General features: G+C 46.0%; 1 protein-coding gene and 1 long non-coding RNA gene across 5 annotated transcripts in view; both read right to left on the reverse strand.

The window, feature by feature from the left end:
- Positions 1-24,297, reverse strand: part of LOC309397826 — a 270,063-nt gene that overhangs the window by 5,740 nt on the left and 240,026 nt on the right. The gene's annotated exons all lie outside the window — the stretch shown is intronic.
- Positions 1-24,297, reverse strand: part of LOC309397823 (ligand of Numb protein X 2-like) — an 83,857-nt gene that overhangs the window by 5,740 nt on the left and 53,820 nt on the right. For all 4 annotated transcript variants that reach the window (XM_081964187.1, XM_081964185.1, XM_081964186.1 and 1 more), the window contains exons 2-8: positions 21,447-21,905; positions 19,388-19,614; positions 11,518-11,714; positions 9,855-10,211; positions 3,900-4,085; positions 834-1,008; positions 441-669 (exon numbers count right to left, since the gene is read on the reverse strand). In XM_081964187.1, the coding sequence (XP_081820313.1) occupies positions 441-669; positions 834-1,008; positions 3,900-4,085; positions 9,855-10,211; positions 11,518-11,714; positions 19,388-19,614; positions 21,447-21,835 (1,760 nt within the window). In that variant the 5' untranslated portion in view covers positions 21,836-21,905. The remainder of the gene's footprint in view (positions 1-440; positions 670-833; positions 1,009-3,899; positions 4,086-9,854; positions 10,212-11,517; positions 11,715-19,387; positions 19,615-21,446; positions 21,906-24,297) is intronic.

Genomic DNA, 24,297 nt, shown 5'->3' on the forward strand with positions numbered 1-24,297 from the left:
TCATCTATTCTCCAAAGCATCTAGGGGCAAGGCAAGAAGTAGCAGATGGAAACTCATCACGGAGACATCCAACTTGAAACTAAGGAGAAATTTCCTGGCAGTGAGAACAATTAATCGGTGGAACAAACTGCCTTCTGAGGTTGAGGGGGCTCCATCACTGGAGGTTTTCAAGAGGAGACTGGACAGCCACTTGTCTGGAATGAATCAGGGTCTCCATTCAACCAGGGGGTTGAACTAGAAAACTCCAAGTTCCCTTCCAGCGTTATTATTATGAATTCTGTATTTTAATTCCAGTGGCATCTTAAGAACACTTTTCAAGCACGACTGTTGAAAGGCTAAGTCAAGAAAATGCCCTAAAGCACTGCACCGTTTTGTTGATCCGGCTGAGATAAGCAAGAAGTACTTATCAGGAAGATTCCCTCTGCCAGCACCAACCTTACCTTGGCAATCCCAGCCAGGTGATCCAGAGAGGAGACCAGCTTGCCCAGCTGTGTCCGTTTTCCCTGCGGTTCAGGTTCTCGGCCCCTTCCGAGGCATTCTCTGGGATGACCACCTCCAGCGCTTTCAACACCACCGTCTGCAATGCTGCGTTTGACTTCAGCGCAGAGACGGCTTCCTTATAATTCAGGTGAGTCAAATCGATATTGTTGATACTCAAAAGAACATCCCCTGTTACAAAAAACAGGAGGAGACAGATTAGAACCAAGATTTTGGTAAAAATTTTTTATTCCTAGTTTCGTTCACTAACATCTTTGCAAATTCATGAAAGCACCATTCCTGTGTCAGTGATAGTTTAATCAACATTAAAAAAAAAAGGGCGGGGGGTATCCTACCTTTCTTAATTCTCCCATCCCTCAAGAGACATCCAACTGGCTGGACACTGGTTACATAAATGGGGAGTTTTGCTTTGCCATCTCGTCCTCCTCCTATTGTTATCCCAAATGACTCTTTGGGGTCCTTTTTGATGGTAACCACCTTTTCCTGGCTGAAGTATCCTTGAGGGAGTATCTAAAAGTTCAGGGGAGGACAGGGAAGAAACAAAATAGCCTATATATTAAATGTACAACAATGAATCCCAAGCCAACAGAATCCCCAATTACATCAGCCTGAAAGAGCTCAGTTTCCTATTTTCATTTCCAAGGGAGATTTTGCAAAGGACAGATGATACTATGGGAACATCCAAAGGAGTTACACAGTGATTGAAAACATAAGACATTTCTCATGAGAATCCCATAGGTGCTTTTTCAAAAGGCAACTGGGCTTTGTTTTTCCTTGAGGATGTTTCTCACCCAAGAAGCTTCGTCAGTTCTGACTGAATGGTGGAGAATAGAAGGATTAATATTCCTTGCAGTCCTCGGGAACTAGAGCTCCCTCTGAGAGTTGCTGAGGTCCCTTGGAGGTTTATCTAAGCCCTCAGGGTCACCCGAATACTGCAAGGAATATAAAGCATCTTTGGGACAACCAGGATCTGGATGAAAGAGAATCTCCATAGAAATTTGTCATGAGAAATTCTAAAAAGTTTGATTTGGAGAAAGAAAGAAAAATAGTTACGTTTAAATGAAACACAAAAGTATTTTCTCTGGGACAACTTTCAGAGTTGCAAACCTATTTTTTTAGGTCTGAATTCCTAGGCCACAGACTAAGAGAAAGGTAAAATGATGTCTTCAAAACATGTCTGTCAGCTGCAAATGTTATGCCTGACTCCCTCACAATTGTCACCTGTTCCCTCTCACATCCTTCACTTTCATGAAAGGGATACAGGGTCACCTTCTTTCTTGAAGTTAAAGGTGAACCGGAAGGGAGTCAGACAGGCATCCTGGCTAGCAAACACATCAGCCCATCTTTTGCAGAAAACAAGCTGGCTTGCAAAACGTTCCTAAATATAATGAAGGGCAGCTGTTGAAAATGATTTCCAAAAGTACATTTATGCTTTTGTGTGGATCACCAGATGCCTGAGCTATTTCTGTACCACACAAAATGTTTGTAGTGGTGCATTTTTTGTTCACACTTCACTAGGGATAGAAAAATAACTAATTCAAAGCAGAATTGAGATGAACTCCCAATAATGGTAAAATGCGAAATACCCACCACAGCAGTGAGGGCTGACCTTTTTGGTGCCAAGTGCCCAAAACACACACGCGAAACCCCCAAATGCAATGCGAACGCCCCCTGCGTGCACTCCACCGCCTCGCCCATTTTTGACTTCCAGGTTGGTGCAGGCGGCTTCCAGGCCCAAAACGGGGCACGGGGGGGGGGGGGCACGTACACCCCAAAATGCAATGCAAGTGCCACCCCCACATGGACACAAGCATCCCCTGCATGTGCCCTACACATGCGTGGCAGAGACCCGAAGACCAGCTGGCAGTGGAGCTGGGCTGGGGCGATGGCTGGCATGCCTGCAGAGAGAGCCCTGCATGCCACCTGTGCCATAGGTTCCCATCCCAGCCCTACAGGGATTGTCCGTATGGGAATAAGAGGGGATGCAAAATTCATTGATCATACTGTTTTTTCCAGGAGACAGGAGCTCCATCTGTGGCAACTGATTTTGAACCATTAAGAGTAATATGCAGATCCCTTCTAATCATGGAACATTAGCAACCTCGTAGCAATAGCACTTAAGACTTTTCACAGTCCTTGACAGCCCCCTCTAAGCGCTTTACAGAGCCAGCCTCTTGCCCCCCAACAATCTGGGTCCCCATTTTACCCACCTCGGAAGGACAGGAGGCTGAGTCAACTTTCAGCTGGTCAGGATCGAAGTGCTGGCAGTGGGCAGAATTGGCCTGCATTACTGCATTCTAACCACTGTGTCACCACAGCTCCTTTAATTATGCTTTAATTAACCAGTGTGTGTGTGTGTGTGTGTGTTCAATTGTCCATCAAAATACATGATGGACAATTGAGGGAACTAAGTATGTCTAGATTATTGAAAGGAAGGATCAGGGGTGACATGAGAGCAGCCATCCAATACTCGAGGGGATGTCAGGGAGAAGAAGGGCTTGACTTCTTCTCCAAAGCAACTGAGGTCACAATGAAGGGGTAGAAGATCATTAAAGAGAGATCCAACTTGGAACTAAGAAGGAATTTCCTGACCAACAATTAACCAGGGGAATTCCTTGCCTCCAGAGGGTGGGGGTGCTCCATCACTAGAAGCTTTCAAGAAGACATTAGACAACCATTTGCCCGTGATGGCAAACCTATGGAGGGAGCCCTCCCTGTGGGCACATGTGCCATCGCCAGCTGCTCTTCTGGGTTCCGGCACGCACATGCGTGGCAGCCAGCTGCTCTTCACATGAAGACCAATTGGCCAGCAGGTGCAAAGAGAGCAGCTGGCCAGCGCACATGCACCCCCCCCCCCGCTTGCCAGGCTGAGAGGTGCTCAGGATCAAAGGTTGCTCCCAACAGCAGACAGCAGGGCCAAGGCAGGAAACGCATTTCACCTCATTTCATTTCTGTTTACGGAGATATAGTTCATCTCATTACCTTCTCTCGCACAATGGATTTAACAATCCCACCCAGGTCCTGTTTTAAAAGTTGCAATCTGAGAGCCATGGGGTGGGGGTGGGGGCTACTAGGGGCTGGGCTTAAGGCTTGGGAGGGATGGGATTGGGGGGGGGGGGTAAAGTCTTCCTTGCACATTAAAGTAAAGGAGGCTGCCTGCATCCTGGAGCAATCGAGTCCTTTGTAAAGGAGACACTCTTAACATGGCAAGTTAAGCACATTCCCATGCAAAGATCTTTAACCAATTACAGGAAGCTCTCAACTTATGACCTCAACTGAGCCCCACATTTCTGTTGTTAAGCGAGACTGTTGCTAAGTGAGTGTTGTCCCACCAGCCTTTGCTCAAAGCAGAGCAGAGGTCACGTCGACATCCCAACCAAAAGCGACTGAGCAGCCGATACCTTCTGATAGTTGGATCTTCTCCGGAAGTGATTTTGCTCCGGCTTCCGGCGACTGGACTGCACAGGGCTGCCCCCGTTGCTGCTGCTGGCGCTGCTGCTGTTGGCGCTGCTGCTGTCCTCGGGGGCTTCCGGAGGCTGCAGCCCCGACTGACGGAGGACCACAAAGGTGACCCTGGCTTCACTGCTCTGTCGGGGTGTGTGACAGAAAAGGAGAAGTTTAGAAGAGAAACAGACCAGCCTCCACAGCGCCCCAGGAGGGGATTTAAGCAGGGGCTTCTAAAGACCCCCAAGGGTCCCTGGGGAAGCTCCCGGAGGCTCCCCTTAAGGCTGGCTCCCATGTTTTGAAACTGAAATGACTTTAGGACAGCCTCAAAAGATAGAACATTCAACAGGAGTCATCCAACATATGTAAAGCTACTTCTCACATGCATACATACATATATATATGCATTTGTGTTACAACCCCTGGTTTGCCCAAATATGGGAGGGAGCCCACTACTCCCTCTTTCTGCCGTTCGGCTCATTACAGAAGACCATCCAGGCAGAAAACCATATTTTTATTTTTAATGTTGCCTTTTTATATTTGTGTTGTATTTGTGCTGATAAATAAATAAATAGAGTTGATAAGGAGGAGAGCCTGTGGCTTAGTGGCTAATACAACTGCCTAATATGTAATACAGCCCAGGTTCGAATCCCAGTAAGGGTATGGCTAGCTGATAAGAGCTAAATAGCTTGAAATAGATCTATACTAGTCTCTCTTTATTTATTTATCAGCACAAATACAACACAAATATAAAAAGGCAACATTAAAAATAAAAATATGGTTTTCTGCCTTGATGGTCTTCTGTAATGAGCCGAACGACAGAAAGAGGGAGTAGTGAGCTCCCTGCCATATTTGGGCGTGCCAGGGGTTGTAACACAAATACATACCTATTTCCCTGGCTCAGCTGATAAGGAGGAAAGCCTGTGGCTTAGTGGCTAATACAACTGCCTAATATGTAATACAGCCCTGGTTCGAATCCCAGTAAGGGTATGGCTAGCTGATGAGAGCTAAATAGCTTGAAATAGATCTATACTAGTCTCTCTCTTTATTTATTTATCAGCACAAATACAACACAAATGTATGTATGTATGTATGTATGTATGTATGTATGTATGTATGTATGTATGTATGTTTGTTACAATCCCTGGTATGCCCAAATATATTCGGTTGTTTTCCCTTGTCTTGGGAAATCTTACATGGGAAAAGACCCAAATAGAACAAGACCAGCATACCTACACCCGTGAAAATCTACGAAAACATATATGCTTTTGTGCTCAAGGCAGGACTCGAACTCAGAGTCTCCTGGTGATTGGCCCAAAGTCACCCAGTTGCCATTCATGCCTCAGGTGGCAGAGTCTCTTGATATCTAGCCTGGTGCTCTACATCATATTAAGCATGGAATAAGCCAGAGTGCTTCACAGCCCTCTCTAAGTGCTTTACAGAGTCAGCCTCTTGCCCCCCAAAATCTGGGTCCTCCTTTTATCCACCTCAGAAGGATGGAAGGCTGAGTCAACCTTGAGCCAGTCAGGATTGAACTGCTGGCAGTGGGCAGAGTTTGCCTGCAATACTGCATTCTAACCACTGGGAAGGAAGGAAGGAAGGAAGGAAGGAAGGCAGGGAGGGAGGGCATTAGCAATAGCACTTAGACTTATATTCTACTTCACAGTGCTTTTACAGCCCGACCTCGGAAGGATGGAAGGCTGAGTTAACCTTGAGCCGGTCAGGATCAAACTGCCGGCAGTTGGCAGTCAGCAGAATTAGCCTGCAATACTGCATTCTAACCACTGAGCCACCAGGTTAGAAAAGTGCAGCAGTTTCTGTTTTAGCTGCATAGCCTTGAATCCAAAATTTAGAACAGGAAAGCGGCATGGAAAAGTCTGAGAAGGAATTCAAGATCCCCCCCCCCCCCCCCCAAAAAAAAACAATTCTTCTCTTATAACAAGAAGGGTCAAGATTAGTGTACACATTTAGAAAAAAAACAGTCAGAATGGACAACTGCAACATTATGCATAGCCTTGAAATATGAATGCAAGTTAGCGTTCGTTTATTCTGTCAAAGTCTTGGATTTGCTCTTCACCTGGCTCAGGTGAACACTTAAACTGTGGCCTAAAGTAATTGCTCATTTACTAATATAATTATTATAAAACCTGTTGATACAACACACTACAGCACAGTGTTGTTGTTTACTCAATGCATTCCCATAATTATGATTTGCAAACCACAGTATGAAGCTTAAGGTTTGTACATCACACCAATTGTGGTTTACACAATAAAATATGAGTCAGCATACCAGCCTGTCAAGAGATTTACTCTTGGTTTTGTTAGAAAGGAAGGCAGGCGATTAGTTACCCATTATCTTAATCACCGAATGGAATCCCTTAGAAACAATCCCTCTTTTCTTCCCCTGCTATTTACCTGCAATTATCATCCTGGAGTCTTTGCTGCTCTCTGGATGTGGGGTTGGTTTTTTTGTTTTTTGTTTTGCAGAGGTTTCATTACCAAACTAGGCAACAGACACAACAACTCTGATGAGGTTACCCAGTTTGGTAATGAAAAGTCTGCAAGAAAACCACCAAACTCAGAGATCACCAAAGACCCAGCAGTTCAACCCACAGCTACAAATACTTCTATAACTACTGTTTTGCCCTCTACATTGGGCTGCTCTTGAAGACTATCTCAGAGCTTCAGCTGATGCAAAAGGCAGCAGCGCAGGCAGGTATGCTATGGGGGTCCTTAGTGCTCACATTAACAGAGTTGGAAGGGACCTTGTAGGTCATCTAGTCCAACCTGCCGCTCAAGCAGGAGACCCTGCACCATTTCTGACAAATGGCCGTCCAGTCTTTTCGTGAAAGTCTCGAGTGATGAAGCTCCCACAACCTCTGAAGGCAACTTCAGTTGATTGTTCTCACTGTCAGAAAATTTCTCCTTATTTCTAGGTTGACTCTCTCCTTGATCAGTTTCCATCTGTTATTCCTTGTCTGGTCTTCAGGTGCTTTGGAGAATAGCTTGATTCCCTCTTCTTTGTGGCAGCCCCTGAGATATCGGGAGACTGCTACCATGTCTCCCCTAGTCCTTCTTTTCATTAAGGAACTAGCCATGCCCAGTTCCTGCAACCGTTCTTCATGTGTTTTATCCTCCAGTCTCCTGATCATCCTGGTTGCTCTTCTCTGCACTTTTTCTAGAGTCTCAACATCATTTTTATAGTGTGGTGACCAAAACTGGACGCGGTACTCTAGGTGTGGCCTTACTAGGGCTTTATAGAGTGGTATTAGTACCTCACTTGATCTTGGTTGTATCCCTCTTAATGCAATGTAGGATTGATTGCTTTCTTGCAGACGCTTCGTTACCCAACTAGGTAACATCATCAATGCACTGGTGATGTTACCTACTTTCAATGAAGGATAATATTTGTAGCTCAGGGTTGAAATGAGGGGTCCTTGGTGCTCTCTGAGCTTAGTGTCCCCAAACTAGATAATATGCTCACCACCGGTGATGTTATCTCGTTTGGATAATGAGATGTCTGCAAGAAAACCACGCTCAGAAGACACCCAGGATCTCTCATTGCCTGGTTTGTCTAAGAGAAAACCACCAAGAGCCATGGGGGTGGAGTGGTTAGAAGGCAGTATTGCAGGCAAATTCTTCCAACAGGTCAATCCTGACGGGCTCAGTTTTGACTCAGTCTTCCATCCTTCCGAGGTCAATGAAATGATGAGCCAGGTTATTGGAAGCAATGGGCTGATACTGTAAAGCCCTTAAGAGAAGGCTGTAAGAACCGTGAAGTGGTGCATATGTCTCAGTGCTATTGCTATTAAGCTCAGAGAGCTCCAAGGGCCACACAGCTCATCCCTGAGCTACCAATAGCCTTCCTTCCTATTAGTTAGGCCTGCTCCTCGAACCGCATCGGTTACACCTCTCCTGTGTGAGCTGTACTGGTTTCCAGTTTCCTCCTGGGCTCAACCCAAGGGGATGACTAATGAAGCTGCACATGGCATGTGGCCAGGCTACCTGAGGGACGGCTTCTCCCCAAACATCCCGTCAGATCTGGCAGGAGGATCAACATCACCCAAGGAGCCTTTTTTTGCCTTGGGACTTGGGAAGGGAGCCTTCTCTGCTGTGGGACCCCCCCCCCCCTTAACACAGCGCGTGAAACTGGCCCAGACCTACTGGCTTCCCCAGAAGACCCTTCAAACTCTTGGGGAGCCCATGGAAGGGCGGGGCTCATTAAACGGTTGTGCGTAGTGTACGGCATTCTCTCATACTTTTGTGTTACAGTTTTAAGTGTTTTTATTTATTAAATGAATATGCCGCCCATCTGACTGTAACAGCAACTCTGGGCAGCTAATTTAATTTTAATTGTATTTTTAATTGTTTTTTTAATTATTGTAATTGTTTTTTCTTTTCTTTTAGCTGTGTACACCGCCCAGAGGCAGAAGCATGAGATGGGTGCTCAGTAGATAAACATTTACTTTAACTCCTGGCATCTGTGTTTCCCCACATGCGCTCGCAAGCCTTGCTCCTTAAAATGTGGCATGGCTCAATTCTCTTGTTTAACTCTCCCCCCCCCCCCCATGAATTCACAAAGCGACACACTTGGCTTATTTTCCTCAACCTTTCTTGCAGGATCTTTTACCCCCTTTCTTCTTATTATTTTTTACTCAATAGCTTTCCAATTTTTCAGCTGAAAATTTAAATCATGTCAGTGCTCTAGTGTTTTATGAAGCATTTGAAAAACACTTAACAGCATTTAGGGGGAAAAACATGCCTGGAAAGCTAGGAGACAGAACAGATTCCAGAAATTCTCTGCCAAAATCAAAGAAACAAAATTAAAAAGAAGCCCAACCCCAGACTAGGATTTGCTTTGATGAATCCGTTTCTGAGCTGACGGGAAAATGAAGACGTGCAAGGCAATTATCTGGCTTGATTGCCGCCCGTGGTTCCTCCTTCGCTGGCAACCACGCTCTGAACGCAGGAGGAGGCAGGCTCCGTCTACAGGTAGACTACAGGTAGTCCCCGACGTACAGCCATTTGTTTAGCAACCAAAGTCGCAATGGCACTGAAAAAAGTGACTTGTGACCGGTTTTCACATTTACAATCGTCATGGCGTTCCCAGGGTCATGTGATCAAAATTCTTTAGGAGGCTTGCAGCACCCTGTGGTCGGGTGATGGCCACGTGTGGTCTTCCCAGTCGGCTTCTGACAAGCAAAGATTCACTTAACAACCGCATGATTCATTTAACCCAGGCATAAAAGGTCGTAGAATCAGGGGTGACAACAATCATCTTGCTTAGCAATGGGAATTCTGGTTCCAAATGTGGTCCAAAATCGAGGACTGCCGTAGTACTTTCCACAGAAAGACCTCGGATTACAAGGGAGAAGAAGCATCTCACCTTGATAGACAGCAAACGCTACAGGATACGGATCAAGACTCTGCTCTCCACTTGCAGTGGCTTCATGCAACCAAAGCGTCTCTGGATTGAACTACCGTACTCCAGATTACAGGTAGTCCTCGATTTACAACAGGCACTCTAGCCCAAAATTTATGTTGCTAAGTAAGACAGTTGTTAGGTGAATTTTGCTCCACTTAATAACTTTTCCTGCTACAGTTATTAAGTGAATCACTGCATTTGTTAAGTTGGCAATGCCGTTGTTAGATGTATCTGCCTTCTCCAGGCACTCTGTTTGTTGGAAGGTCGCAAAAGAGGATCACACGATCCCAGGATGCTGCAATCATCATAAACCTGAGTCCGTCACCAAGCGTCCAAATTTTGATCCCACGTTTATGAGGATGCTGCAGTGGTGGTGAAGGGTGAAAAATTATCACAAGTCACTTTTTTCTGTACCGTTGTAGCTTCGGACGGTCACCGAATGAGCTGTTATAAGATGAGGACTACCTGGACTGTCTTTCAAACTTACCTGGATTATCTGTGCAGCCGCTTCAGGCGTCCCTTGGCGCAGATCCTGGCCGTTTATGGAAAGGACTTTATCGTCCTGGCGCAGCTTCCCATTCTTGGCTGCCAGCCCTCCATCTAACAGGTCCAGAATGAAGATCCCGGGCTCGTCTGTTTTCCTGATCAGTTTAATGCCGAGGGGTTCGCATTGGTCCCTTTTGACCAGGATAACATGGACCACTTCCTGGTTCACGACCGGGGGAGCCGTCCGGTTGCTGAAGCCCTTTTCTTGGAGCACGAGGAAATGGAGCTGGTCACAGGGTTGGCGCAAGAGCGAGATGGCTTGGCAGTGGGTCACGCTGCTGACATTCGCACCGTTCACCTGGGAGGAGGACAGAAACAAGGGCTGGTCAGAAGACGGTCCTTCCCGCCTCTCTGCTCTAGGCCAAAAGAAAACGGAAGGAGGGAAGCACTGGAGGAATCCTACAAAGAAACGGGCAGGACAGCCATCCAACTACCCTTTGCTTTGCTTGCTGGCAGCCTGCCATGCTTGGAGGGGAGGGGGAGAGCCGTGGGGAAGGATAAAGGAGGGCTTAGCAGGAGAGGAACTGCAGAATCAATCACCCCGCGAAGAACAGGGACCCTCGTTGGCACCTGATTGGACACTCAATGATACCCAGGGGAAAGCAAGGGAAAAGTTAACCATATGCTTTGGCTGCAAAAGCCTCAGATCCAGCTGTGCTTCTTCTGTAACCACTTGGCTTTAGTAGAGTGTAAGTAGAGTGTAGTTTTGGCAAGCCCGGGCCTCGAAGGTCTTTCTTTTCTAACTGAAAAAGTTGGGACAGCTGACAGAAACATTTGATTCCTCCAGAAATTTGCCAATTTGCTTAAATAAGGGCAAATAAACTAGGATTATTCTGAAATATTAAATACACTGGTTGTACCAGAGGTGATTTATGGAGAGCAGCACATATCATCAGCATGGAAGGTGACGAAAATCTATGATGAAAATAAAGAAGAAAATGGAACATTTCCTTTCTCCCATAAAAATAAAAAAAGGAAACCAGAAAGTTGCAAAGGTTTTTAATACGTTCATTCAAAAGCCCTGCGCAGCTTCCACACATCCTGACACCAGGCCGATTTTATGGCTTCCACTCCTCTCTCTCTTCCACGCTTCACAGGTAGTCCTCAGATTACAACCATTCATTTAATGACAGTTCAAAGTTACAATGGCACTGAAAAAAGTAACATCATAATTTCTCACACAACTGTTGCAGCCTCCCCCCCACCCCACCCCCATGATCCAAATTCAGACGCTTGGCGACTGGTTCCTATTTATGACGGGTTTCCGTGTCCTGAGGTCATGTGATCCCCTTTTGTGACCCTCTGGCAAGCCAAGTCAATGGGGAAGCCAGTTTCATTTAACAACCGGGTTACTCATTTAACAACTGCAGTGATTCACTTAACAACTGTGGCAAGAAAAGCTGTAAAATGAGACAAATCCCTTAACAACAGCCTTGCTTAGAAATGTTGGGCTCAATTGGGGTTGTGAGTCAAGGGCTACTTGCACAACCTTCAAGAATCCAAATCTGGTGATCTCACTAGTTTTTAACTCTGAGTAAAATCTGCTCCAGCCGATTACCAACTGGTCATTTTGCCATAGGAGGCTTTAACAATAGCGAACCCACCTCTAGGATGTGGTCTCCAGGTGCGAGTTTTCCATCGGCAGCCACCAGGGAATCCTGAAATATCTCCTGCACCACGATGTTCCCGAGAGGAGTGTCTTTGCCCCCAACTATGCGCATGCCAAGCTCTTCCTCGGGGTCCTCTCGGTGGATCTCGATGGTGTTTGTCTCTGCCAGAAGACTCGCTCTCTGAGGGAAATCTGACAGAGAGGCCAGGAAGTGCATGAGGGAAGAGGAAGTCCTGGATTTCTAACAATGTACAGCAAATGGGAGCAACCTGCATCCGTCCCATCCTTTCTTTGGTCCTGCAATCCCCAGCTTTGTTGAAGATGGGATTTTGGCTACTTGAGGAACCGGCTCACAGTGATAGGATTGACCCACCCTGACCCACCCTCGCGGGAGAGGAGACGTATGCCGATCCCATCAGTCAAGGAAGGCCAGTTGGTGGGGTCCAGGAGAAGGGCCTCCTCTGCCCTGGCTCCTGCCCTTTGGCACCTCTTAACCCCTGAGGTGACGTGCTCTCTCAGCCTCCCAGAAGAGCCTGAAGCTCTGGCCCTGCCTGATGATTTGGAGACCCCATGGGGGGAGCTTCACACTAGAGGTGGCTGACTCATGAAAAGCTAATCCCACTTCCCACCCCACCCCCATGGATCCAGCTCTCCTGTGTTAATTATTTTATTTCAGCCGTTTTGCCATTTCATATACGAAGATTTTCATGTTTGTTAATGTTCTTATCCTGTAAGCCGCCAGGAGTTATTTGATATAAGATAGACATCAAATAAATTTCATAATAATTAAATAAACACTAAATTTTGCATCTAGAACTTGTACTTCCTTCTTTCTAGAAGCTAACCCTGGAATAACTTGACTCCAGGCTTCTAAAATGTACTTTGGAAATGCTTTTCCAAAGTACATTTTAGGAGCCTAAAGGTGATGGAAAACTTTTCCAAAGTAGAAAACGTTGGAAAAACTTTCTGAGCCAAGATGTGGAAGTCAAAGTCAAATAACCCTTTTGTTATTATGGATGAAAATTACACGGCACAATTTTCAAACTGAACAACACAATTGCATAGTGCTATTCCATCAACACAAGTATAACCATAACAGAACACATTTATTTATGCAATATTTACAAAATTTAATTAAAGATTTTTGTAATCCATACAGAGATCTACCATAAATCCCAACCTGCCTTCTGGCCAGTTATACTCAAATTACGATGTTTGACTAATATGAATTTTTTCCTGGCTACCTTAAAATCCTTAAAAGAAACATGAAATGGAAAAGCAAGGCAAATATATATTTTAGTTGTTGAGGGCGTGTTGCCTCCTTGTGTCATCAATAAGTATCAATGTCGGAAGGGCCACTCCGCTGCCAGTCTGCCATGACCGGGAGAAGAGGGCAAGGGCTTGCAGGAAAGTGGGACTGAAGTGTGAGAACCCAGAAGTCATCAAGGCCGTTTCCCTGGGAGAAGAATGCCAAGTGGCTCTTCCCAAAACATCTCTGTTAGAACCGACTGGACATTGAGAGACAAGCAATGGGAAGGAAGGGAAGGAGGAAACTGTGAACTGAGGAAAGTTTGGCATGCAAACCCTTAGTTCTGACTGCTCTCCTGCAATTCCTGCAATGGCTCCGAGGAAAATATGCCTTTCTCAACAAATGGAGTGTAGGGTTGCTTTTACTTAGAAGACCCAGTTGGGGCAGTTAATTGTACAAATATAGTCCATTCACGACAATGGCCCATGGATAGAAGTTACAGGGATCAAATGACAAGTAATGCCTCCAATGTATAAGTTGCCAATAGGTAGCACCTATAAGCTCTGGCATGTTCTTCAACATTTGCTATAGGGTCTCCTGCTTCAGAAGACCTCCAAGATCCTTTCCAACTCAGTGATTCTGTTACTCTTTCACTTCACTTAGGGGGAACTTGCTGTGTGAAAAGGTTGTGTTGCTCTTCTTCATGAAATGGAAGCCTGCAGTGAACACTCCTCAAAGGGCTGTGACTGGATTTTTAACTGCCAAAGGGGTCCCTCCAACTGAAATTCACTGCCCTGTGCAGGCAGTTTGCGGCAATTTTATTGACATGAGTATTGTGCATCATTTGGCCAAAAGAAATGCAAAGATAGATTTTTGCACATGAGAAAGGCTGATAAACTGGTGAAAGACAATCAACATATCACTCAAAGGGACACTGTGTCAAGCTTGGCATTTCACAGAATGTGTGGGTTTTATCACCAATGGTCTTCAATATTGGAAGGCTTGTGCAAAGATGAAATGCAGGTGGGTGAGATGAAAGCTTCACAGTTGAAACTTGCCCAGCAGGTAGCAGAGTAACAGTTGGAAGGAACCTTTGGGGTCTTCTAGTCCAAGCCTAGATCATTTCAGACAAGGGGCTGTCCAGTCTCTTCTTGAAGACCTCTAACAATGGAGCACTCACAATTTCTGGAGACAAGACGCTCCACTGATTAATTGTTCTCGCTGTCAGGAAATGTCTCCTTAATTCTAGGTTGGATCTCTCCTTGATAAGTTTCCACCCAATACTTCTTGTCCTGCCCTCGGGTGCTTTGGAGAATAGATTGTGGCAGCCCCTCAAATAGTGGAAGACTGCTATTATGTCCCTCCCAATCCTTCTCTTTGTTGGACTAGTCATACCTGATTCCTGCACCGATGTTCGTGTCACGAGACGGAAAGAACTGCGGGGTCCCTGGTGCTCCCTGTCGCTGATTTCTTACAAATTCTCATTATCATCATTCACCTTAGTGGTTGAACTCCAGAGTTTTCTACCCTGAACTACCTGCACTTCCCCCCCCCCCCCCCGCTCCCCGTGGGAATGAAGAGAAGGAATTCCTTCACAGCATTGTGACAGCTGACAAAACATGGGATTCCTCATTTATTTATTTATTTTTATTTCTATCCCGCCTTTATTTTTTATAAATGACTCAAGACAACAAACACGTCTGCACCAACCCCTGCATACTAGGTGGTCAGGATCTACAGACGCAAGGCCTGAGACTGCTGTTATGCAACGCGAGGTCCGTTGTCAATAAGGCCCCCCTCATCCACGATCTAATTTTGGAGGGGGACCCGGACCTCGCCGGAATAACCGAGACCTGGTTGGGCCACGAGGGAGGTCTACCCCTTGTGGAAATGTGCCCGCCAGGTTATCGAGCATTTCACCAGCCTCGGGCCCAGGGAAGGGGCGGTGGGGTAGCAGTGATTATCCGGGAAGACTTAGAGCCGAGAGAGTTCACCGTGCCGCAGACATCCGGGTGTGAGTCCCTCGTCGTGAGATGGGGCCCAGGGAGGCAGTTGGGCCTGCTGATAGTATACCTGGCTCCTCGCTATACTTCAGCGGCCCTGCCCGAACTCCTTGAGCTGATCTCATCGGTGGCGGTTGAGACCCCCAAACTTTTAGTGATGGGGGATTTTAATCTGCCGTCGATGGGAGAAGCGTCTGAGGGGGTTCGGGAGTTCATGGCTTCCATGACAGCCATGGACCTGACCCAGTTAATTCAGGGCCCTACTCACAAGGGAGGCCACACCCTGGACCTTGTTTTTGTCTCTGGCCAGTGGACGAGTGATCTGGGAATAGGGGATCTAGACACTATTCCCCTGTCATGGTCGGATCACTCACTTCTCCGGCTGGACTTCCCTGGTGCTACCCCCCGCCGCGAGGAGGCGGAACTGGAAGGTATTAGATGGTTCCGCCCCAAGCGCCTGATGGAACCGGATAGGTTCCAGACGGAACTTGGGCCACCTCCTGTGGACCTGACCCGCCCCCGAGTGGAGGACCTGGTAGTCGCATGGAATAGTGCGACTGCCGGGGCCCTAGACCGGGTGGCGCCTTTGCGGCCTCTCCTGCGGCGACGAACCACCCTGGCACCTTGGTTTACCGAGGAGCTAAGGGTGATGAAACGCCACAAGAGACGCCTAGAGAGTCGTTGGAGATCCTCCCGCTCCGAATTTGACCGAGCACAGGCACGAGCCTATTTGAAGACGTACCTTGTGGCATTAAGAGCGGCCAAACGTCAACATTGCGCCGCTCTTATTGCGTCTGCAGATAACCGCCCTGCCGCCCTGTTTCGGGTGACCCGTTCCCTCTTGTTTGAGAGACCACGGGAAGCCCCACTACAGGGCAGAGCAGAGGAGTTTGGGAATTATCTACAGGACAAAGTCGCTCAAATCCGGATGGGATGGACCCCTTTCAGTGGTTCAGTAGAGACGCCCGTTGCGAGTCTTGAGGGACCGCTTTGGGAGGAGTTTGACTCGGTTGCCATCGAGGATTTGGACAGGTTGCGTGGACGTCTGCGACCCACCACATGTTTATTGGACCCGTGTCCCTCCTGGCTTGTACTGGCATCCTGGGAGGTTACGCGCGACTGGCTCCTGGGCCTGGTGAACGCCTCGTTGGGTGAGGGGTCTCTACCGGCCGCCTTGAAAGAGGCGGTGGTGAGGCCCCTGCTCAAGAAGCCTTCCCTGGACCCAACGGACCTAGTCAATTATCGTCCAGTCTCCAACCTTCCTTTTTTAGCGAAGGTTGTAGAGAGTGTGGTAGCACAGCAGTTCCCACGTCACCTGGAGGAAAATGATTATCTAGACCCGCGCCAGTCCGGCTTCCGACCCGGGCACAGCACGGAGACGGCCTTGGTCGCATTGGTTGATGATCTCTGGAGGGCCAGAGATAGGGGTTGTTCCTCTATCCTGGTCCTATTAGATCTCTCGGCGGCGTTCGATACCATCGACCATGGTATCCTGTTGCACCGGCTAGAGGGGCTGGGAGTCAGGGGCACCGTCTTACGGTGGTTTGGCTCCTACCTCTCTGGTCGGACGCAACGTGTGTTGACAGGGGAGCAGAGTTCGACCCGGAGGCCACTCACATGTGGAGTGCCACAGGGATCGGTGCTCTCGCCTCTCCTGTTCAACACATATATGAAACCGCTGGGCGAGATCATCCGTGGTTTTGGAGTGGGATATCATCTGTATGCTGATGATACTCAGCTATACATTTCCACTCCGAACCACCCCAATGAGGCCGTCGAAATGATGTCCCGGTGTCTGGAGGCCGTACGGGTCTGGATGGATGGCAACCGACTAAAACTCAACCCTTCCAAGACGGAGTGGCTGTGGCTTCCGGCCTCCCGGTTCAACCAGGTGCTTCCATCTCTGGCCATCGGGGGCGTCCAACTAGCCCCCATGGAACAGGTGCGCAATTTGGGCGTCCTCCTGGATGCCCGGCTGTCCATGGATAACCATGTAACAGCCGTGGCAAGGGGGGCGTTCCATCAGGTTCGCCTGATGCGCCAATTGCGCCCCTTATTGGACCGGGATGCCCTACGCACAGTCACCCATGCGCTAGTGACGTCTCGCCTGGATTACTGCAATGCTCTCTACATGGGGCTTCCCTTGAGATGCACTCGGAGACTACAGTTGGTCCAGAACGCGGCCGCGCGGGTGATTATGGGGAGGACTAGATACTCCCCTGTAACACCTCTCCTGCGCGAGCTGCACTGGCTGCCTGTGGTCTACCGAGTGCGTTTCAAGGTTTTGATTATGATCTTTAAAGCGCTCCATGGCACAGGGCCTAGTTATATGCAGGATCGCATCCTGCCCCACACATCCCTACGACCAATTCGCGCACACAGAGAGGGACTTCTCCGGGTGCCGTCCACCAAACAGTGTCGGGGGGCGACACCCAGGAGCAGAGCCTTCTCTGTGATGGGCCCAGCCCTGTGGAATGACCTCCCCCGTGACATCAGGATTACTTCCGATCTCCGCTCCTTCCGTGTACAGCTGAAGACCCACCTCTTTCAATTATCCGGCCTGGCTCAATCGCAATCGTAATTTTCCCATTCCTCCAAACTGTTTTTAAATTGTCCTTAAATATTAATTTTTATTGGGTTTTTACAATTGGGGTATTTTAAAGTTGATTTTTAACTGTCTATTGATGTAATTTGTTTCCTCCTCCGTGTATGTATGTAGGTATGTTGTGTATGTATGTACGTTTGGTGTTGTTATATATTTTTTATGTTTTATGCTCCATTGTACGCCGCCCCGAGTCCTACTTGGAAAGGGAGCGGCTAATAAATCCAAATTTATTATTATTAATTTATTATTATTATGCTCCTTCCTCCTGCTATTGCTCCTCACAACAACAACCCTGTGAGGTGAGTTAGTCTGAGAGATACTGATTGGCCCTCGGTCACCCAATCAGCTTTCATGCCTAAGATAGGACTAGAATTCACGGTCTCCCAGTTTCTAGTCTAGGGCCTTAACCACTGGAGCAACCTGGGAAATGAATATCAGTTCACAGAATATAATTACGAAGTTTCCAGGGGGGGCGGGGGGGGGGAAATAAGCTAGGCTTTGTGAGGAAAATTCATGGTGACAATTTTCTTGGATGCAGATTATTCACAAGGATTTCCTTGAATTTGGAGCCCCTGTCACCTCAGAGCAGTCTGCCACAACAGTTGACATTTTGAAACAACAATGAAGTTCAGAATCAGAAGAAGGAAATTGAGCTGCAGCAAAGCCACACTAGTCACACACTTCACGAACCACCCAAGAGGAGAATGTGAACATTTGAATCTCACTATTTCATCCCCTACAGCAGGCATCTCCAAACTTAGCAACTTTAGTTTAGTGATCAGGGATTAAGGTAGTCCTCAATTTACAACCAAATTGTACCTGAAATTTCAGCCATAAGTCATGATGGACATAAAGCAGGTGACTATGTGGCTACATCTGATTTTATGATCTTTAACGTGGTGGTTGTTAAACAAGGACATTATTCACTAAAAGAGCCATTTCCCCCCCAGAAACCAGAAATAAAGACTGGTTTCTGGCAGAAACTTCCCAAATCCTGATTCCTGACTGGGGGCTGCTGCAAGTGGCCACCCATGAGGGACGGTTCCAGGCACCCAGGAGGTGGATCAGCATCTGGGTTTTCAGCATCTGTTGTGACTTCATACAGTTGTTAAGTGACTGGTGGACTTTCTATACAAGTGGTCCTCAACTTACTACCACTTGTTTAGTGACCATTTGAAGTTACAGCAGCACTGAAAAAAGTGACTTATGACCATTTTTCACATTGTTACAGCATCCCCTTGATCACATGATCAGAATCCGGACACTTGGCAACTGGTTCATACTTACGACGGTCGCAGTGTCCCAGGGTCACGTGATCCCTTTTTGTGACCTTCTGACAAACAAAGTCAATGGGGAAGCCAGATTCGCTTAACAACCATATTGCTAACTTAACAACTGCGGTGATTCACTTAACGACAGTGGGAGGAAAGGTTGTAAAATGGGGCAAGATTCACTTAACTACTCTTGCTTAGGAATGGAAATTTGGGGTTCAGTTGTGATCGTATGTTGAGGACTATCTGTACACAGAAGACAAGACAGGGGACCTCAACATAATTTCTCTGCAAGAATTGGGGACGTCTAATCTAGTGAAAAGGAGGACTAGGGGTGACGTGACAGCAGTGATCCAGTATCTCAGGGGCTGCCCCAAAGCAGAGGGGCTCAACCTATTCTCCAAAGCGCCTGAGGGCAGGACAAGAAGCAACGGGTGGAAACTAATCCAGGAGGGAACTAAGCACTTGATTGTAACCCAGAACTAAGAAGAAATCTCCTGACAGTGAGAACCGCTTCCTCCAGAAGTTGTGGTGCTCCATCGCTGGAGGCTTTTGAGAAGAGACTGGACAAACATTTGTCTGGAATGGTAAAGGGCCTCCTGCTTGTGCAGGGAGGTGGACTACAAGACCCCCAAGGTCCCTTCCCACCCTGTTTTTCGGTTCTGTTATTCTGGGAACTTGCTTCCATCTGCTCCCACATCAGCCTTCATTTCTCTAGCCGTTTAAGAGATGCCTACCTTCTTCACTCCCATCAAAGGCTGGGTTAACCAGCCCAGGATCTGGGACCTCTGGCGACACAAGGGCAGCTCCTGAGCCTCCAGTCACTGAAGAGGACCCTCCGTTTGATACTGCGGGGTCTTTTACAGCCTTTGCTTCCAGCCTGGAAAGATAATCTCCCTTCATCCTGGACCGGGGATTCCTCTTCCTTTCCAGGCGCTCCGTGTACTTCTTGAAGCCAGGACACCTGCATTAGACAGCAAACACCAGTTCCCAAGAGAGTCCCATGTCTGTCCTCTCACACCCTAAATTAGCCACCTGAAATATGTCTCCAACCTGGGTCTGAGTTTGGGTGGACAGGGATGCCTTTTTAAAAAAGCAAAAGATGAATAAGTGCAGCAGAAAGCCTAGAGCACGAGGGGGCAACCTTGGCAACTTTAAGAATCCTGCACTTAAACTCCCAGAATTCCCAAGGCTGCATGGGCGGCTAGGGAATTCTGGGAGCTGAAGTCCATTTAATGAAGTCAACTTTAAGTCCAATTAAAGTTGTCAAGGTTGGACACAGGTGCTCTAGAGGGAAAGGAATTAAAACAGTGGCTAATGAAACCCTGGCCTTTCAAATAGACAGTGATACCTTGGTGCTCATTAATTGGCTCCAGGAGGCACAGCGAGTACCCAAAATGAAGAGTACCAATTTTTTCTATAAGGAATAATGTAAATAAAAGTCATGCATTCCCAAACCAAAGAGGATACACATTTTAAGGCAATGTAAATAAAAAAATGGGATTGTACATCATTATTTGCATGGGAAATAAACCTAAAAATTAATAAAAACTTAGATTAAATAAAAATGTCACTTTACTGGTACTGATGGGGGGGAAAGCCCAAGCAGACTCCAAATGACCACAGAAGGCCACAGATGAGGCTGCATGGGGAAGTGCCCAGGGCCAGAGCTACTATGAGGCCTTTTCACGTCATAAGCGTGTGAAACCCGGGACATTTTGTTTTGGCTGGAAAAGACAGCAAGTCACAAGGCAAGTTCCAGCTCACGCATCGAATACCAAACAAACAATGACTGCAGGTAGTTAGACTTACAACAGTTCATTTAGTGACTGTTCAAAGTTACAAGGACACTGAAAAAGTGACACGGCCACTTGTCACATGACCATTGCAGCATCCCCATGGTCACATGATAAAAATTCAAACCCTTGCAACTGATTCATATCTATGACGAATGCTGTGTCTCAGGACCCATCTGATTAGCTTTTGTGATCTTCTGCAGTGAGTCACTTAACAAGAAAGGCTGCACAATGGGCCAAAATTCACTGCTGTCTCGCTTAACAAAGGAATTATTTGGCTCATTTGTTGTCATAAATCAGAGACAACATTTTCACATCAAAAGTATGACATTCGATGAGTTTCAAAGCAGTCAAGTACTAAGATATGACAGTATACAATTTTTGAGATATAAGTAAACAGGTGAGCCTGAGAAGAAGCAGGCACATTGGCAGTTTATAATTTTTTTTAAAAAAATGCTTCTTATTTGCACAATTTCCTCAAGGGAAGGAAAAATAGTTAAATATGTTTTTCAAACTATCACATTCCTTCTAAAACTTTCAAGAACCGAAAAAGTGCAGATTGATATTTCCAGAAACACCAGGAGTGCCCATCACTGGAGATTTTAAAGAAGAGACTGGCTGGATTATCTGAAATGGCATAGAGCTCCTGCTTGCCCTAGAATTACCCTTCCAACTCTTGTTATTCTGTTTTCAAAAACATCCTTTTTTTAGTAACTCCCTACCTAAATTTCTCCACCCACCCAGCCTTCCTTAATTAGTTTCAGTTTCTTCCTAGGTAACTAAGCAGAATGTCATCCCTAGCGTCATTCAGACACTTACGGCTTTTACTTGAGAAAGGTGGACAGAAGATGAGTCACTGAAGGACATTCCTCCCTGAATTGTCATTATTATGTGCAATATTCAGCACAAGGCTGACATAAAATTGCAAGTTATTAACCGAATAAAGAATAAAGAATACCATGCGAGCATCGCTGAGACTACAAGGGAAAATTAGTCACACCTGTTCTGCAAGTGAGCTTCGAGTTCACATCGCTGCATCGTCAGTGCACAGTCTTCTTGGAAGGGACAAAGGACAAGGAGCTTATCCAGCAGATTCCGTACCAACAAGCTGGACTTCCGGCAGTTCTGGAAGGAGAGCTTCTTCCGATCCATGGGGCAGAAGCTGTACTCCTGCATGAAGTTCTCAAGGCATCTGAAACAGTACGTGTGTCCACAAGGGGTGTCCATGGGCTGCAGCAAAGGCTGGAGGCAAATGTGACAAGTCAAGTCATCATCTACGTCGTCTTGAAAGTTATAAAGATGGTTGTCGGGCAACAAGTGAATTTGTCCACATTCGTGGCAAAGTTCTCCAGATTTGGAGGCAGGTTCTTCTCCAGCAGGATTGGCCATGGCTTCAAACCTCTAATGAGCTTACGTCAGCCGACCCTCCTCTCCACTGGCGAGGATAAACAGGACCTTCCTAAAAGGAAAAGGAAAAATGAATACTGTATAGCATTAGGTTAGATTAGATTAGTAAAATCACCAGTCGGATGATCAAATTCCAATCTTTTGGGGAAAACAGACATTGAACATTTTTCTCTGAAGTACTAAAGAAAGTCAGAGAGAAGACCTTGAAGGGAGTATTCAGAAGCCTTTACAGCAACCAGAACGGCAGAAGCCCCTGGAAAGGAGGCAGAATTAGGAAGAGGCTCAAGCTGGCTTTCCCCTGATTGGGGGGGGGGAGGCAGCGGGGGAGGGGGGAGGCAGCGGGGGGGGGGGGAGAAAATACAAGCAGACTTGAAAGGTTTGGTTGTCCTAGTCCTGCTCAATAAAGCCTAATTCTAATTTTCTTGTGCAGTCGGCTGATCTGTTCTATCTCAAATGGCCTGCTAAATACACCATATCTGCTGTAAACATTACATTGAAAAAGATAGTATTTATTTTAATTGTAAAATAAATCTATTATTTTCTAAAGCCCACTTATCTAGCATGTAATGGCATGAATCTAATTCAATGATCTGTAGCTTTCAAATTCTGTTCATTGATAACAAGATTTCTTAGAAGCCAGTGAGAGAACACATCCGTTAAAAGAGGAAGACAGACAAACACAATCCATGATCAACTTTGCATCTTGGACCAAAAGATATTTTCTGGTATATTAAAACTAAGAACTGCAATTGAATTGAAGGAGCAATCTACTCTTAACTAGTCTAGACAACTAGGTAAGATTTGATGTTAACAGTGCAAATCAATACAACCTATACATGGGAGAAACTGAAATATTTATAGAAGGAAGGAAGGCAGGCAGGCTGGCTGGCTAAGATTTAAAAATAAACATTCTGAGTTTTTATTATTTGGTTCTGCATTAATCAGTCAATTTCTGTCTGAACATCACCATTCTTCTTGATCTATTTAGTGTTTCATTGCTGAGCTGTCAGTTTTCTAGCATTCAGGCAACTGCTGGATATAGTAGCTTCAATAGTTTCTCTGAAGCTGCTTTAAATTCCTGGAAACTAGACTTGAACTTAAGAGATAAAAGGAAATCCACACCTGTCTGCAAAACAGGAAGACGAGCAGCCCTCTTGGAGACAGCAAGCTGCAACTGGTCAATTGTGCCTCCTGCAAAAGAATCTAACAGCCACTGCTCCATTCAGTCCACAAAACTAAACATGTATTTAATGAGGGTTTCAATTAATTTTGTTGCAGTAGATTCCATTTCACTACCGTGGATGTAAAGTATTCAGTTTTCTACTCAGATACTGAGAGAGGAAGGGAATCCCCTACATTTTCAGTCATGCCTTAATAAAGCTGGGTTCCCTGGGAAGTTTTTAAAAATGGCTCTATTAGAAGAGCACCAAATTTTCTTTGCAAGACAGAGTTGCAGCAAACAGCCTCCCTCTATCCTAAGCACATTTTTATTTTCTGCAAGATCCTGAGGTTTTTCTCCCGCTATCGCCTGCACATCTGGATCTATTCCAAAATTGTCTGCAACTCATAGCATACATTCAAGGACAAAAAAATCAATTTTGGATAAATTCCAGAGAATAAAAGGTGAATCCTTCTAGAGGTGCAAATGTTCTAGAAATATTGACATCATGAGACTGGGGAGGGGGGGGAGATATTTTTTCATCGTTTTTCAGAAAAAGCAAACGTTGGAGAAAACTTACATTTATGCAATATTAATTTTGATACTTTACTGACCTAAGTTTATTTTGCTTTTTTAATAACATAAACTTTATCTGGTGTACTTTGCTTTACTCATCCATATTAAACGAATAGTTCTAATACATACAATAGGGTAATTATACTAATTCATTCTAATTAAACGTATTTTAAATAGAAGAATAATTGTGGCACTATTAAGAAACTAGGATTTTTTTTTAATTTTGCCAACTGAACAAGGTGGCAAAATGTAAATCTGAAAAGAAGATTTGCACACCTATTCATGCTTTTTAGGAAAAAATAAGAGAAAGCAATTGCTGAGTAAAAGTTTTATTTTACATGGCTGTTTGGTCACATTCTCTGAGTTATCACTGCCAGATTCTAATCTGCTACTAATGCCTCATTTTCACCTGTTGACACACTCCAAAATTCTGAAAAATGATTTTTTTTCCCCCATTGAAAAAAGCTTCTCCTCTCTTTTCATTAAAGTGGATGTTAATTGTCTGAGTGTTTCCCACCTGAAACCTGGGAATCTCAATTTCCAGAATGTTCCCAGTCTCTCTCCCCCTCCCACTCCTCTTTTTTGCCCCAGCATTGACCAGATTCAACTTGCAAGGTTGGTAGTAATCTTTTTGGGAGGCAGGGCGAGGGAGTATCTTTGTTGTATCTTCCTGCCTTGTCAGCATGCACAGATTAGTTGAATCTAATTC

The sequence above is a fragment of the Natrix helvetica genome (assembly GCF_964273705.1).
Source record: "Natrix helvetica genome assembly, chromosome: 11".
Classification (NCBI taxonomy): Eukaryota; Metazoa; Chordata; class Lepidosauria; order Squamata; family Natricidae; genus Natrix; species Natrix helvetica.